The sequence below is a fragment of the Malurus melanocephalus genome, unplaced genomic scaffold (genome assembly GCF_030028575.1).
Source record: "Malurus melanocephalus ecotype Western Australia unplaced genomic scaffold, MMel_1.1 scaffold_504, whole genome shotgun sequence".
In the NCBI taxonomy this organism is placed as follows: Eukaryota; Metazoa; Chordata; class Aves; order Passeriformes; family Maluridae; genus Malurus; species Malurus melanocephalus.
This window is the reverse complement of record NW_026623736.1, coordinates 231,001-246,693: the sequence shown is the minus strand read 5'-3', so window position 1 is coordinate 246,693 and position 15,693 is coordinate 231,001. Positions and strand designations below refer to the sequence as shown.

Below are 15,693 nucleotides of genomic sequence, written 5' to 3'. Positions count from 1 at the left end.
TTCTGCGTGCGGGCGATCTCCTTCTCGATCTCCGAGATTTTCTCCAGGATGCCCATGGCGGGCCCCGCTCAGCTCCCGCCGGAAGCGCCGCCAGCCCGGCCGTCCGCCCCCGTCACGCGTCCGGGCAGCGCCGCCCTGCTCGCTCCGGCCGCACCCCGAGCCCCGCGCCCCGGGTTCCGCCCGCCGCCACCGCGGGACACCGAGAGCGCTCCCGGGGAGACGGCCCCGGGTGGGTGCGAGAGATGCGGGGACAACAGGCTACGGAGGGAGATGCTGGCAGGGAAAAGTSTCAGAAAACGGGTGGGTGTCAAGGGGAGGCCTCCCACCGGGACTGCCTCCTGCTGCTCCTCTAATTAAACGTGAATCCTGAAAGGAGCGTGGAGCCAGGGGCGGGTCGGGCTCTTCTCCCAGGCAATCAGTGGCAGGACAAGAGGAAATAACCTCAAGGGGGCCAGAGGAGGTTCAGGTTGGACATCAGGAGGAATTGCTTTCGGAAAGGATGATTAGATATTGGAACAGGCTATCCAGAGAGGTTGTGGAGTCCCCATCCCTGGAGGTGTTTAAGGAAAGAGTGGTCATGGCACTGGCACTAAATCCCAGCAAGTGATGATGTGGAGATTGGTCACAGGTTGGACTCGATGTTCTCAGGGGTTTGGCCAACTTTAATGATTCTGAGAGTCTGTGAATTAAGGCCATCAGAAGCTGATGGGATTCCTGGAGAAGTCCTCAAGCAGGGAGATGAAGCACACCACCGCCCTGGACGCGGGAAGCGCTGTGCTGGACAAACACACACGGACACAGACCCCTTTAATACAGTTCATGTTTAATTTGGACGTTGATCGCTCCACAAAACACCTCCTCGGCCCCCACTCCATCTGCTCCCACACGGACACCCTCTGCCCCCACAGGAACACCCCGCTGCAGCCAGAGCGCTTCAAGAGACACCACAACTTCTCCCAAAACCAAACACCCCATTTCTCACCTCTGCCACACAAATCTTCCCCTGGGCTGTTCTCGCTCACCACCCCACGACGTACAGAACATCTCCCCTCAGCTCAAACAAGTCAAAGAAAAGGAAAAACCAAAGCAAAGGCTTTTGAGGAGGACACACCAACAGMCCTTGCAAACCCCTCGGCTACACGACCTGCTCTGCACCTGCCACACATCATATCTAGATCCAGTTCTGGATCTAAGCTGAAATTGCCTTCAGGATGGAGGGAAGAAGACAGGCACAGAGCAGGATGCTCTTTCCACACCCTTCTCACCACGTATCAAGTCTTAAAAAAAATAAATCATTGGTTTAGGGATAGTTACACATGTTAAACACCCCCAGGACSCTCCTAACTCAGCTTCTGCCAACGAGCAGGGTTAATTCAACTAAACCATGTCAGAAATCCAAGCGTCCCACTGGTACTGACAGCCCTGGGGAGCACAGGGACGCTGGTGCCACCACCAGTATTGCACAGACAGCTCTGGAGGGCTGGGATGAGCCACTGGAGCTGGGTCCCTGCACTCACACAGCACCTGGGAAGGAGGTTTCACCCCCACACTTGGTCACAGTGGAGCAGCACCACCGGTTTTCACCTCTAAAACCAGGACATCTCCAGCACCATCYGTGAGGAAACCCCTCTCCCCAAAAGGGGCTGAGTTTCTCTGAGAGGAGCAAAATAAAACAAGAACACACTTCCCAACTGCCCTGCAGCCCCAAATGGCCTCTGAACTGTCCCTACACATCCTCCAGCAACAGCCAAGACACCGGCACACACTCCCTGGGAAGGGCCAGGTCTCCCCCTTCTCCCTGCATCTCTCTCCATGTGTGCCAGGGAGGACTGATCCACGGAGAGCAGCACACGCGAGGTGGGCGAATTCCGCATCATCTCCCGAGACTGGCCCAGCTGCTCCTCCAATCATGCAAGATCCCAACTTGGAATAGAGGAAAGGGGCTCTCTGAAGCCTGAACCCTTCCTCCTTAAGGCTTAAACAAGCGATAACTGCTGCCAAAAAGGAAGTTAGTTAAAAAGAAGCAAACCCAAAGCACCTCAGCGCTGGCACACAGAGACTTTGATCCCCTCTCCCAGGTGGAAAATCCATCCTCAGCACCACCCGTGCCATGCRTCTGCTTGGAGGAAGTTGAGCTTTGAAACAGCCAGAAAAGGCAAACTAAACTTTCACAAAGCCCCACAGGTGGGGCTGACATGGTAAAAACACAACTGAGGCCAAGTTTTAAAGTGTCTGTAAAAAAACCACCCCACACGCATACACACACACACGCTTTGGCACAGGAGCCTTAAGTTATGTCACTTGGAACATTCAAAGTCAGAGGGAGCTACTGGGAAGGGGCTTTTTTAAAACTTTTTTCTTGTTTTTCCTTGTAAAAAGGTTGTCAAGCAGTGGTGGTGAAGCATGAAGGGGGAGTACAAACGCTGAGCGGTCCCAGGGCGACGCTGCTCAGCGCTTGCACTCGGGTTACGTTCCCAAAGCTTAGCTGGATACATACACGGATATAAAAACACAGACATTCCTGGTTTTCAATGTGAAAACAGTAACATGGAATCGAGTACTTGTGCATTTGCCATAGGGTCCTTTGGAAAAGGAACCATAAAAATAGATTTTTTTTTAATAAAAGYCTTTTTTTTGTCTTTTTTTTWWYYTTTTTTTTTTTACCCTTAACTTAAGTAAAGAGYAAATATACACCTAGAAGCAGAGTTCAGATCCACTTTACTGAGAGCCTGGAAGTCCGTACATCAAATTAATTCCCAATGGCATATCCAGACACCAGAACAGCTCCCAGCTCCAAAGGGCTGGCGTTCCTGAAAGATCTGCAGCTCCAGCTAACCTCGTTAGCCAGCAAAGCCTCATTCCAGCCCTATCTCAGCCAACACTCCCTAACAGACTCCACAGCTGAGCCTCACACCCAGGACCTGGCTCTGGGAGCATCAGAGCTGGAAATCTGGGCAAGAAACCTGAATCCTGGTGATTTCAACCCACATCAGGATAAAACAAGGAAAATATAAGCCCATAGCTTACATTTCCTTATTACTCAGAGGCCAGAGCACTGATTCCAGCTACTGAGAAACAGCTTCCAGAGGAGAGCTGGGAGGAACTTCAGTGACAGAGAAACAAGCTGTGCAACAAGAAAGTGCATTAAAGTAGCTTAAAACCAGAGTAAAGATCAAATGGCCACTCGACAGGAGGGAGAATCAAGCTCCAGCAGCTCCTCGGGCTGGGTGAGTTAACATCCAGGCTCTCTCTCTCTCTCGAGTCCAAGGGGCAGGAGAGAAGCGTGCATTCCCGTGCTCCCACAGGGAACAGTTCTCCTGGCAGGCCATGCTCTCCTGCCCGCTTTGYGTCTGGGTGATATCAGATCTGGGCAGCTGTCATCGGAATTCGTAGATAGGAGCACTGTGCTCGGGAACGTGCGTTAAATTCAATGACTGATACCTGGCAGAGAAGAAGAGAGGGAGAAGAGGATTACATGGAGCTCCTGCTTGGCAGCCACAGAGCAAACGTTGTGCTGGCTGCAATTCTCTCCCCCTTTACAGTCCCAGAGTGTTCAGGATTCCAACACCCACTTCCCACAGTGCCAAAATCCTGACAGGACTCAGCATYGCTCCTCATGACTCTCTGCAATCCCCTGATTGGAGGGTGGAGCCAGGTGACGGCCGTTCTTCTCCCATGAAGAGAGCAACTAATGATGGGACAAGTTGGATATCAGGAAAAAATTCCTYACTAGAARAGCAGCTGAGCCCTGGAATGGCCTACCCAGGGAAATAGTGAAGTTGCCATCCCTCAAAGTGTTCAGAAAACAGGCAGATATGATGCTTAGGGTTTAACAGGAATGGTGATAATAATGTTAATGGTCAAAGATTAGACTTGATGATTTTGGAYATTTTTTTCCAACCTTAATGATCCTGTGATTCCCACTCCTCTGAGCCACCTGCAGCAACACAGCTTTCCAGGTGGGCTGACTATGGTGGTTTTTTGGACACCTTTGAAGTTAAACAACTTTCAAGTTCAAACAGTGTTTGCTACAAGTGCAAATTAGACTTGAGTCTTTCAAAGCTCAGCTTGAGGGGATGTGTCTGAAAGCCTCCTGGTTTCTTCCCTCCCCCTGAGCGCTTCCAGCCATCCACCTGCTGCTCATGACAATGATCCAAGGGAAAAGAGCTCTCCACACCTACTTGTCTCCAACAAAAACCCCAACAATTAGCTTTGACTGTTCTCTTAACCAGGACCTTGTTAAGACACCCCAAGGACCCTAGAATGGGAAGCACTGGCCTGACAAGATTTCTGCCTGAAGGGAGTAACAGCCAAGCTGCTCCTTAGGAGAGAGAAGCAAGCACCCTCATAGCAATTCTCCAGGCCCTGTATCATCTTCCCTTCTCCACCCTGTAAGCCCATATTTCCCCCCTTTTCCAAAAGGGCAGCACTTTATACCACACCAATGGGCTGCACTGGCCTGTTTAGGCCAGCCATGGCCCACACCCCTCCCTTCTGCCCCAAGGTCCAAGCACCAGCCTGAAACTCCTGCCCAGACACTCCCAAGGTGGTGGACAAGCATGAGGGTCACAGCTTGGTTTGAGTCTTCAGGAGGCAGGAAGCTTCCTTACCATTCTGAACTCCTATGGTAGTAATAGCCCTCTATAGATGCTGCTGACTTCTGGAAGCAGATGTAATAGAAACCAGCAAAGGAAGCACCACTGATGTCCTTGATGGTGTGATCTGGGACTAGGAACTGCTCCTGCACACAAAACACAGGCTTCATTTTAAAATGTTGGTCTAATACAGCCCCACCCCAACCTGCCCTCCCAAACCAAATATTGGCACCCACTGAAGACATGAAGACATTCCTGGCTGAGCACTCCCTGCACTCTCTGCAGCACAGAGCAGAGACCACAGTGTCCCTTCACCACCTGCCACTGCAGGCACCTGACAGGGAAGCAGATAACTGAGAACAGAACCAGTTTTAAGAGTGGAAGACATCAGTTTCAGTTCAACACCTGTGCCCTGCAAGCCAGAAGCCAATTGCAAAACTAGGAGTAAGAGCCTGAGAATGAAAAGAAGGCTCCAGGGACATCTTACTGCCGCTTTGCAACACTTATGGGAGCTTATGAGAAAGCTGGAGAGGGACTTTGCACAAGGGTACGGAGTSACAARRCAAGGGGGAATGGCTTCAAACTGACAGAGGGCAGGGTTAGATGAGGTATTGGGAATAAATYCTTCYCTGTGAGGGTGGGGARGCCCAGAGAAGCTGTGGYTGCTCCATCCCTGGGAGCATCCAMGGCCAGRTTGGGTGGGGCTTGGAGCACCCTGGGATAGTGGGAGGTGTCCCTTGCCCATGGCAGGATGGTGGAACAAGATGATCTTKAAGGTCCCCTCCAACCCAAACCARTCTATGGTGACTCTRTGAYGATCCCAGCTGAAGAACAGACTGCATCAGACACACAGGCCCCACATGGACTGGAGACAGCAATTCTCCCATCCTCTGGAGCATCACCAAGCAAGATTTTCCTGTTGTGTCTTTAGCCATGACTGCAGCCCTTGAGGACACAATTAGCTAGACACGAGTTGCACTGGAACTCGCAAGTACAGTGGTTTTTTGGTGTTGGCAGGGTGAGATCTTTCATTAAACCATCATAGCTGGAAAAGCTCTCAGACACCTCAAGTTTCTGTCAGTGCCTTGCAAGCAGCTCATCAGAGAAGGAGACAGGCACGGTTTACCTTCCATCTCATGAAGACATAATCCCCATTTTTTAGATCTTCATAATCAAAGTCATCAGAGTTAAATGTTTTTGCATACTGGTAAAAAGCCTGGAACTTTCCCTGAAACAAAAATATAAAATAAAATAAAATAAAAGGATGCTTCTTCCAGGAATAGAACTCCTAGTACCAGCTGCTATTTAGGAGGGAAAAACTACAGATACCCATAGCCATATCTAGTCTGGATGGAGAAGGTCCTGCACTTCCAGAGGAAAATATTTTGACAAAAAAATAATAAACACCAAAGCCTGGCAAACCACAGCAAAGGTCAAGGTGGGGAGACAATCAGGTGGTTGCTGTGGCCCCAAAACACAGCAGAAGGTACACCATGCCCTGGGTACCAACTGCCCTACCTGTACTAGTGGGATCCCTCTCCCCTTCTCCATTCCACAGCAAGCCCCCAAAAATAAGCAGTGTGTTCTACTAGGGGGTCAAGAGATGGGAATTGCTCTTGCTCCCTTCAACCCCAGGGCCAAAAAGTAGAAAACAAGACATCCCCTCCCTCATCACAGATCACAGCTCACTGAAGGGACCTCTATCTGCAAAGATCCCAGTGGGGGGAAGAGTGAGACAGCCAGAAATGAGAGGTCTCCAGGCCTTTTTGCCAGCTCTTGCATGGGAACACGCTGCACCTCCTCCAAACCAGCAGCTCAGACTCACCCCCTGCCCCCARATTTATTTACCCAGTGTTTACGATCCACATCTTCATCAGCGTCCCACTTGCGCGTTAGGAACGGGTGTTTCTTACTGATTATTTCACCTTCRAAGAACGTGGTGAGGGTTGGGTACTCCTGGCAGAGGAGAGAAAAAGGTGAGGTCACAATTTTCACCTACGATTTCCATTGTCTACAAACCCAAGAGCAGATGAAGCTCCATGTACTCAGCAAAAAGCATCTCCCAGGCAGAGCTCTGAGCAATCTGAGGCTGCTGCTCCATCCCTCATCCTGCCTCACACCTCTCCAAAGCTGACTCTCCAAAACCATAGCCTCCATGCTCTTATTCCAGCCTTTCTCTGCTTCTCTCCTCACTTCACTAAGCCAGGAGCCGTGTCACTACTGGGCTGTGGGGAAGGTTTGGAACACATGTCTGATACAGAGCAGCTCCCCCAACTGGGGGGGTCTCAGCCTGGATAAAAGGACCCTCACTCTCCAAACTCCCTGACAGGAGGGTGCRSCMRGKKGGGGGKKGKYYYYKSYYCCAGGAAAGAAGCAATACTACAASAAGAAATRYCCTCAAATTGCAGCTAAAAKAAGGTTTAGAATGGATATTAGGAACRATTTCASTAAARGAGTGGTTAAAYWTTGGAACAGGTTGCCTAGGGAAGTGGTGRAYCTGGYTGTGTCCTGGGTCAGTCGYTGGATGATCTTAATGATCTCAATGATCTTAGAGGGCTTTCCCARCCTTAAAAGATTCCATGAARCTCCCAAMTGGACGATCACCTRTGACATTTACAGACAGCACTGCTCCCCAGCAGATACCCCGTTATCAAATCTACAACACACTCAATCCCTCCACTTCTTATTTCTGGCAGCAGCTTCTCTCATCCCACCAAGAAAGAAACAAAAGCCTTTACACAACAYCTTTTTGTGTTGTTTTGCAGTTAACACTCACCTCTGTAAGGCCTTTAATCTTCAAGTATCCACAGAGATAGGAGTTTTCCATATCCACATGCTAGAAAAGAGTGCAAAGTCCAACCATAAAAATAGGCATGAAGGTACATTCTTGATCCAAAGCAGTTTCTAACCCTTCCAAGGATAATTTCAGCTTCAGGTGGTACACATTGCCCAGTATTCACACTGCCAGCCCTTTTCCATGCTGGGAAACACCTGGAAAGATCATTTACAGGTGCCCAGCTCACCTCTGGCAGCTTCCACATCTCAGATCCACTCCCAAGGAAACACCCTCTGCCCAGAAGTCTACTGGAGGAAGCAAACCCTCTCTCCAGCCGGAAGGGATCTGACTCACAGTGTTCTCCAAGTACAAGCATCCCTGGAAGAATCACCCACACCCCCAGCATTTTGCAGGAGGCCTTTCTCCTAACTCTAAAGCTTTTATGCCACCTGTATTTTGAGTTAYCAGGCTGCACCTCTCTCCTCCTGCTGTGCACAAACTAGGCAAGGGTTTGCCTGCTCCTTTAAAAACAGGATTTTCCAAGTTTTTCCCTGACATCTCCAGATCCGCTTTCAAAACACGCAGCGACTTATTCAGGGAAGTGCAAACTGCAGCTGTGAGAAGATGGATCTTCTCCACCTGTGATCAAAGGACRGTAACATTTCCCTGTATGCAGCATAGGGAGAGCAGGCAGCCCCCTCTTCTCAGCTGACACACGCAAAACAGCCACGTTTTTGGAACACAAGCAGCGTTTTTAAGCACAAAAGCAGCATTTTTAGCACAAACGCACAGCCAGCCCCTGCGARGTGGCAGCATGCAGTGGAACTGAGCAGCCATGGGATGTCCCCAMCACAACAAATCCCACCAGGAACATGGAGAATTGAACATAAAAATACCCCGCTGCGCTGGAATCATCACAGAATCACTGAGGTTGGAAAAGATCTATGAGATCATCCAGCCCATCCTGTGACTGATTCACCACCCTGTCAACCAGACCGCAGCACTGAGTGCCACGTCCAGTCTTTCCYTAAACATCTCCAGAGATGGTGACTCCGCCACCTCCCAGGGCAGCCCGTTCCAATGTTTAATGACCTTTTCTGTGAAGAATTTTTTCCTAATATCGAGGGATAGGCTGATGCGGGTGCTGTCGCAAGGGGCCCGCAGGGCGGGAACGGCCACCGCGGCCTGAGGCGAGCGGGTCCCCTTCTCTCCTCAGGCCGCGACGGATGTTCCCGCCCCGCCAGGGCTCGGCTCTTCCCGCCGCCCCTCTCACCTGCATGACGACCTCCACCTCGTAGGCGTTGCCTTTGCTGCGCTGCTGCCCGCGGAACTTGGCCCCGCTGTACAGCAGCGAAGTGGCCACTCCGGGCTGCGCCGTGTTGATGGGGGGCGGCGGCACCAGGCTGCTAGCGGCCGCTCCGGTGGCAGGGGAGGAGGCCGAGCCCCCCGCCCCTCCAGCGCGGCGCCTCTCGCTCCGAACCGGCATCTCGGGGGGATCCCCGGGCGCCAGCGTGGCCGGGGCCGGGGCGCGGCCGGGGGACGCCGCCCGCTCCGCTCCGCTCCCTCACGCCGAGGCCGCCGCTGGGTCGGGGCCTCCCGGCAGCGCCTCCGCGCGCTCCCATTGGCCCTCGCGCGCATGCCAGAGGGGCGATTTTTTGCTCTGATTGGCTGCTGGAGCGGCGCCGTGCGTTGATTGGCTGCGCTGCCGCGCGGTGCTGCTGGGAAATGTAGTTTTTTTGTCCAGGCGATGTGGATTGGCTGCGGCCGCCGGCAAGATGGCGGCGCCCAGGGAGCGGCGCTGAGCGCGGTGGGGACGAAAGGTTGCTATGTCGTCTGTCGCGATGTGGCGAGGATGTCGCCGGCTGTGGTGGGCCCACTCGCCGCCCACCCGGCTCCCCCGCCTGCCTCCTGCAGCTGCCGGGAGCGGCCCGGTGGGGCCATGTGGGCGCCGGGCCTACGCCCCGCCGGCAGGTGAGCGAGCGCCGGGGCCGCTCCAGCCCCCTTTGGGAAAGGCGTCCGTCCCTGGGGACCTTCATGCCGCGGTCACCCCGGGCCACGGCAGGGCTGGGAGCGATATGGCCCCGCGGGGACCGTGCTCCCCACGGCCAGCTCGGCCCCACCACCCCCGCGCTCTTTTCGTGGCGTGAATGGGTGTTTGAAGGGGGCAGAGTTCACTGGCAGCACGGCCGAGTCCTAAGTGAACCAGTTTGTTACACTTGGGTTTGTGTTTTGTTGGGTTTTAGGGGTTTTGAGGGAATGGAATTCAGCCGGGGAGTTCTGGCCCCTGTATCCCATCCTGAGACTTTGCTGGAATCRTGTGGGTTTGAGAACAGTAAAATTAATCTCATTTTGTCTGAGGTGAGGCTGCAGAGTCGTGGTGACTCATGGCAAGGTTTTGGGARTCACTGATGAGCCTTGGGGCTCCTCTGGGGTACACACACTTWAATCTGTTTTTAGAGCTGTGCCTGAGGCATTTTCTGAGGCCCCGAAGCTTGCGGGTCGCTGAGCCTGAGCAAATYCTTCCATTTTCCCAGCGGGAACGTGTTTTTTTTAGCATGGAATAGCAGCAGACCTGCAGCCTGACCTGTTTGCAGTGCCCTTCACGAGGCAGATTTATGGGTTTGGGATTTACAGCCTGGTTGCTGCTGTCAAGGGAATGGCTTGTAGATTCTTCTTGCCTTGTGGGAGGGATGTGAACCTTTGGAATGTAATCCTGCTCTCAGGTGTTGGGAGTGCATGTAGGAGGTAGCAAAGGAGGCTGCTCCAAAAATGAGACCTGCAGTTTCCTCAGACTCACCTTGTCGGTGGAGCAGGTATATTCCTGAGCTGGAGGAAGCAGTGTCYTTCAGGGATTAATTTGTCCAATGTSACTGTAGTGGGAAAATCTGGAAARGTTRAYCCTGAAGTGAAACTCCTGAGGTTGGGAAACCACCCCTGCCACATTGAGGCAGGAGTGTAGCTGGTTCCAGTTGTTCCCTGGCCGTGCACACCAGCAGTGTGGTTGTCATCAGTTTCCTGGCACTTCCCCTCTGAGTGGAGCTCATTGGAACGCACACTGGAGCTCACAGCTTGGAAACCGTGGGTCAAGGATTTGATTTCTGTGGCYAGGCCACCTCAACAGCACCAAAACTCTGTGTGAGCTGTGATGGGGAGCAGGGGAAGGAGCTGAACATTCTCTTTGCCTTCTGTTTCTGCCCTCAGAAAGGAAGAGGTTCTACCAGAACGTGAGCATCTCACAAGGGGAAGGTGAGTACGGCTACTGGGATGGGATGGAGGGGCTGATCCCTGGGAGAGCTGTCGTCACCCCACACCACATCAGCATGGCACTCACAGCCCAGGCTGTGTCAGTGCCGTGTTTGTCACCAGCTGCTGTGCCCCTTCCTCATCCACAGCTTCCAAGACCGAGTGTATTCAAGTGATGGTGGGAAACCTGAGTATTCCTGGCCCTGTGCTCCCATCAGCTCCAGCTCTGAATCTGCTCCCACTGTGGGGTTGTCTGTTGTTCCTTAGTGCCTGCTCCTCTTTGATTCCCCAGGATTTCTACTCTGATTCCCCAGGAGGCTTTGAAATAAACCTGGATCACCGAAAGCTGAAAACRCCCCAGGCCAAGCTCTTCACTGTCCCCAGCGAGGCTTTGGCCATTGCAGTGGCAACGGAATGGGATTCCCAGAAAGACACCATCAAGTTCTACACGATGCACCTGGTGAGCATGGCAGGGTTGGATGTTGAGACCTCAAATGGTCTCCAAATGCAGAATGTGGAGGCAGCAGGTTGTCCTGCTCCTAATRAGCAGAAAGTCATTACTTTCTCTGGGCTGGCTGGTGCCTGTCTGAAGGGAATCTGTGTCACTGGGGAGGCTTGAGAAGGGGCTGGACTCTCAAGTCCTCACTATTCATTGGGAATAGTGAGGAGCAGAAGGAAATTATGAGCTCTGGAATAGTCCRTGGCCCTTATTCCCTGCTATTTAATGGGCCTTTTCCAGGGATTCTGAAAGATTTGAGAAGATACCTATTAAGAGCCACATTGTGTCCCTACACCCCCTTTAGCTGCACCCCTGGGTTGCTCATCTGCCACAAATCCCTCTGCTTCTTCTTGGCATAGCACCATGGAAGCTGCTGCTTCTCCAATTCTTGAATAACAGCGGTTTCAACTGCCTTTATCCCCAGACCACTCTGTGCAACACAGCGCTGGACAATCCCACGCAGCGAAACAAAACACAGCTGATCCGAGCAGCTGTGAAGTTCCTGGAGACAGACACAGTCTGGTACGGGATGGGGGCCCAGCTGGATTTTGGAAAGAGGGTTGGGGAAAGTGAGAGAAAACATCTGTTCTAACCCAGTGGTGGYGTGGCTCTGATCTGTGCTGGTTTTTGCCCAAGGGTTTGAATTAGTTTAGATTGGTCCTACGTGTGCAAACCTGGTTGGAGTCTGCACCCAAAGAAGGAGAACAAGATCTGGTCCTTTGTTGAACTCTGTTTTGGACATCTCCCTGCTGGGCAAGGGTGGGAGCTACAGGAAGTGAAGATCTTGGAGAAAACAGCTTTGAAAGGCCTGTGAGGATCTGTCAGCCAGTCCCTGGCACTCCTGTCCAGTGCAGGCAGCTCAGACTACTTGTACCAGTCCCAAAATGCTCTTCATTCCTTAAAGTCCCTGAGGGCTGTAGGATCACGCCTGCTCCTGCCCAGGCTCCTGTCCCAGCCTCCACTGGCAGCTGCACAGTTCCTGTGGAGAGAGAGGAACAGGCTTCCCCCACCTGCCCKTGTGGCTTTGGTCACACTGGGGGCAGGGAATGCTGAGTTGAGGCACTGGGCAAGGAGAAAGAGGACTGGTCCTACATAGAGTTGCAGTGGCATCTTTACCCTCCTCTCACTGCTAAACCTCACTTCAGCCTAAGGCTTGGAGCCACCTGCAGTTTTCAGTTGGCTGCTTCACTGTTCTGTTTTGTAGTAAGGTAGAATTGTCCTTCCTGGAATAAGGAAAAGCTCTGAAGTTTGGGAAGAGCAGGGGGATTGCTGCCTGGGTGGACAGCAGGTCCCTGTTCCCCTTGCTGTGGGTCTGGTGGGTTCAGTGTCCTTCCCAGAGGTGTGTCCCAGCCTGGGAGTGATCACCCAGTGTGGTTTTGTTCTGTGATGTGATTTGTTCAGCTATCGTGTGGAGGAGCCTCCAGCCTTGGCAGAGCTGCAGAAGAATGAATGGGATCCCGTGGTTGCCTGGGCTGAGAAAAGGTGAGAGCTCCAAAGTRCTCCTGGCTGCTTAGGCCCTGCCCTGCTGAGCCCAGGAGCTCTGCTTTGTGAGCCCTGGGCCTTTTCCCTGGGGTTTGCTAAGGGTTTGGGTGACCATTCCAGGTACAACGTGACAATTGGCTCCTCGACCAGCATCTTGGGACCAAACATTCCAGCCAGCACCAAGGACACCTTCATCAGCCATCTGGCATCCTACAACATGTGGGCCCTGCAAGGTGAGCAGGGCTGGGCCAGGAGCTGTCTGCTCAGGCTGGGCCAGTGAGGAGGTGGTTCCTGTCCATCAGGCAGGAGAGTGACTGTAATGTTTTTCTTCTGCTCTGAGTGTGGAGGTTTATGTTTTAAGTCTGCAGGCCRGGCTCTGACCTGCATTTGTCACAGGCAGGGATTCTGCCACTGGTGTTCAGGATCTGACTATGCTGTCCCATGAGCTGTTTGCTCCACCTTAGCACAAATAACTTCTTTAATGCCAAACCTTCTAATGATTTAATCCCTAGCTTTGTTGTTACCAGGAAAAGAAATCAGGCTTAGTACTCCAAAGTGCCCACACTGTGCACTGTCCTCACTTTTTCATCCTTATATCCCACTTAATCTTGCCTGACTCATCTGAATAACACTGAAAGATAATGAAATGAAGGGAGGCTTGCTTTGCTCCAGACCTGAATGAGCAGCAGGCAGTGAAACCCGAAAGGACACAGAATGCTTGAGCCTGGATGGGCATCTCTTTCCTTTGCACAGGGAAAGGTTGTGGCAGAATAAAAGGAGGGGGTGTCCAGGGCATAGCCTTTGTCACGGYGGTGGCAGGGCCAGCACGATGCTCTGTGCCTGCTGTTAACCACCTGAGTGCCCAGGTGCAKGTGGGAGGATCACTGGTCCTCCCTGAGGGGGTACCACAGCCTGCCTGTCTCTTCAGAACGTCTGCAGATGCTGCTGTAATGCTGCAGAAAACAGCCATGAATCTTGTTTGGTTTGGGTTATTCCCTTGCAGGTATAGAATTTGTAATCACCCAGCTGAAATCACTGATTCTGTCCATGAGCCTGATTGACAGGCACATTACAGTAGAGAAAGCCGTGCTTYTGTCTCGCCTGGAGGAAGAATACCAGGTAAATTATGTTACAAAACAGCCCTATAATTCAAATAGCAATAATCTCAGCATGACAAATGCATCCCCCACCACAAATAACTGGCAAGGGAAGTGCCTGCTATAGCAGGAGACGTTCCACTCCACCAGTCTCCCTGTCTGAGAGCGTTTGGAGTGTGCTGCTGCAGAGCAACACCACGGGCGCAACAGCCCAGAGTGCTCCCAGGGCTGCCACTTTCTTTTCACAGAGCCCAGATGGCTGCTTTTCTCCCCCTCTAATCTGAAGTGCAAAGTTGTGGCTGGCTTCTCTTGCTGTGGATTATCCAGCTCACCAACCAAGATACCAAGGTTGCTGGAAATTTGCTTCGTGTGAAGCTTTCCCTGTCCCAAAAGTGGCTGAAGTTGGGACTCTTCATCCTCCTGTTAAGAGGCTTTGCCTCAGAACCCAGGAGAGATGAAACATCCTCATCTGGAGATATCCCTGCCTCAGCAGTCGAGGATCAGCTCATTTCCTGGGGTGGGGGGGAGCGTGTTACCTGTACTTCACAAACACGAGAGGGGAGGCTGAGAGCTGCTGAGCTGCTTTGAGTATAATCCATGTTCCTCCTCTCCTTCAGATTCGGCGCTGGGGCAACGTGGAGTGGGCCCATGACTACGACTTGTGTGAGCTGCGTGCTCGCACAGCAGCTGGGACTCTCTTTGTTCACCTGTGCTCAGAGAGCTCGACTGTAAAACACAAGCTGTTGCAGGACTGAGGCAGCTGGACAGGGCACAGGAAGAAAATGTCCAGCTGGGAATTGCTGGCCTGACCCAGTGRATGGTAGCCACCTTCCTGCCATTCCATTTTTCCTGGGATCAACTTATGTGCTGTGGTTTTGTGGGCAGCTCCTCACTTGGATTGCCTACTGCAGTGCAGCACACAAGGAGAAAAGGTCAAGGTGAGCTTCCTCTGAATCCCTAAGCCAGCAGCTCTGTCCTTTCCTGGTGTCTGTAACTCATCAGAGGAGCTCCCACGGAAGAAACAGCTTCCTGGGCAGGGCACGGCACAGACATACCCAGCATATGCCACATGTCTTCATAGCTGCCAGCTCCTGACACACACTTGTTATGGAAATCTGAAAACAGACTCCACTGCATCTGTTGTTCATCCCTTGGCGTGCCTGTCTGTAACACCAGGGTCTCTGTGTTCCATTAAAGACTCGCCCCTGTGAGGTACTGAAAGCTGTGTGTCTTTGTTTTAACCGCCAAACCGAGGGGTGGGTCCTGAGCTGCCGGGTCCTGGGCAAGTGTTGGGATGGCTCCAGGCATTAAAAATCACAGACCAGAGCAGGCACTAACTACTGTGTGAACCACTCCGTGCAGCTGAGGAGGTAGCAAGGAGACAACTGTGTAGTTCTGGAACAGGAGAGATAAAACCTGGGCTCCAGCCATCTTCAGAAGCACAGAGCATCATGAGCTGAATCTGTTTGACAGGCAGCACCAGCCACGGGCTTTTCTGAGACCTGCTCTATCTCTGGCATGCATACACAGCCACCCTCTCGTTTAACCTTCCCACCTTCTCCTTGCTGCTTGCCTGGAGCAGCACCGCCCTGGCCAGCACCATTCCTCAGAAGCTGCCCACAAGCGAGCGTGGCAGCGGCTGTCACCGAGCAAGGAGGGGAATTAATGACTCCACGCTTGGCTGTCGCGAGCGGCGGCGCGTGAGCTCCTRTGGAACCATTGATTTCCCTTCCTGCTGGCTGGGGGCTGCTCTGCTCACGCTGCAGAAAGCCGCTTGTGAGAGGGGGTGAGAAGATGAGGCTCCCAGGCATACGGAGCCCCCGCCAGCCTTGTGCTTGCTGAGCTGGAAACCTGCTGTTATCTCGGGGGTGGTTTGATGGAGAGTGCTGCTCTCCCGAGCTGCTGCCTCGTGCCAGCRGCTCACAGGTTCCTGCCACTGTGCTCGCAGGTACCGAAGCTTTCAGGCATGATATGCTATGATGATTTAGTTCAATCAGCTCA

General features: G+C 52.7%; 3 protein-coding genes across 3 annotated transcripts in view; 1 reads left to right on the top strand and 2 right to left on the bottom strand.

Moving 5' to 3' along the window:
• DRG2 (developmentally regulated GTP binding protein 2) overlaps positions 1 to 125 on the bottom strand; it is an 8,695-nt gene extending 8,570 nt beyond the window's left edge. The window contains exon 1 of the mRNA XM_057381289.1: positions 1 to 125. This exon is cut by the window's left edge and continues 2 nt beyond it. Within this exon, the coding sequence (XP_057237272.1) occupies positions 1 to 56 (56 nt within the window). The 5' untranslated portion in view covers positions 57 to 125.
• Positions 126 to 2,657: 2,532 nt separating this feature from the next.
• Positions 2,658 to 8,993, bottom strand: GID4 (GID complex subunit 4 homolog). The gene is given in 7 exon segments (XM_057381286.1): positions 2,658 to 3,441; positions 4,611 to 4,741; positions 5,722 to 5,823; positions 6,444 to 6,551; positions 7,372 to 7,431; positions 8,645 to 8,930; positions 8,932 to 8,993. Coding segments are annotated over 7 exon segments (813 nt in total). The 3' UTR covers positions 2,658 to 3,377.
• A 119-nt stretch (positions 8,994 to 9,112) lies between these two features.
• On the top strand, positions 9,113 to 14,903 carry ATPAF2 (ATP synthase mitochondrial F1 complex assembly factor 2). The gene is made up of 8 exons (XM_057381290.1): positions 9,113 to 9,342; positions 10,573 to 10,617; positions 10,929 to 11,074; positions 11,538 to 11,635; positions 12,515 to 12,595; positions 12,716 to 12,828; positions 13,599 to 13,714; positions 14,310 to 14,903. The coding sequence occupies exons 1-8, from the start codon at positions 9,198 to 9,200 to the stop codon at positions 14,445 to 14,447; spliced, it is 882 nt and encodes a 293-aa protein (XP_057237273.1). The 5' UTR covers positions 9,113 to 9,197; the 3' UTR covers positions 14,448 to 14,903.
• Positions 14,904 to 15,693: the final 790 nt, after the last annotated feature.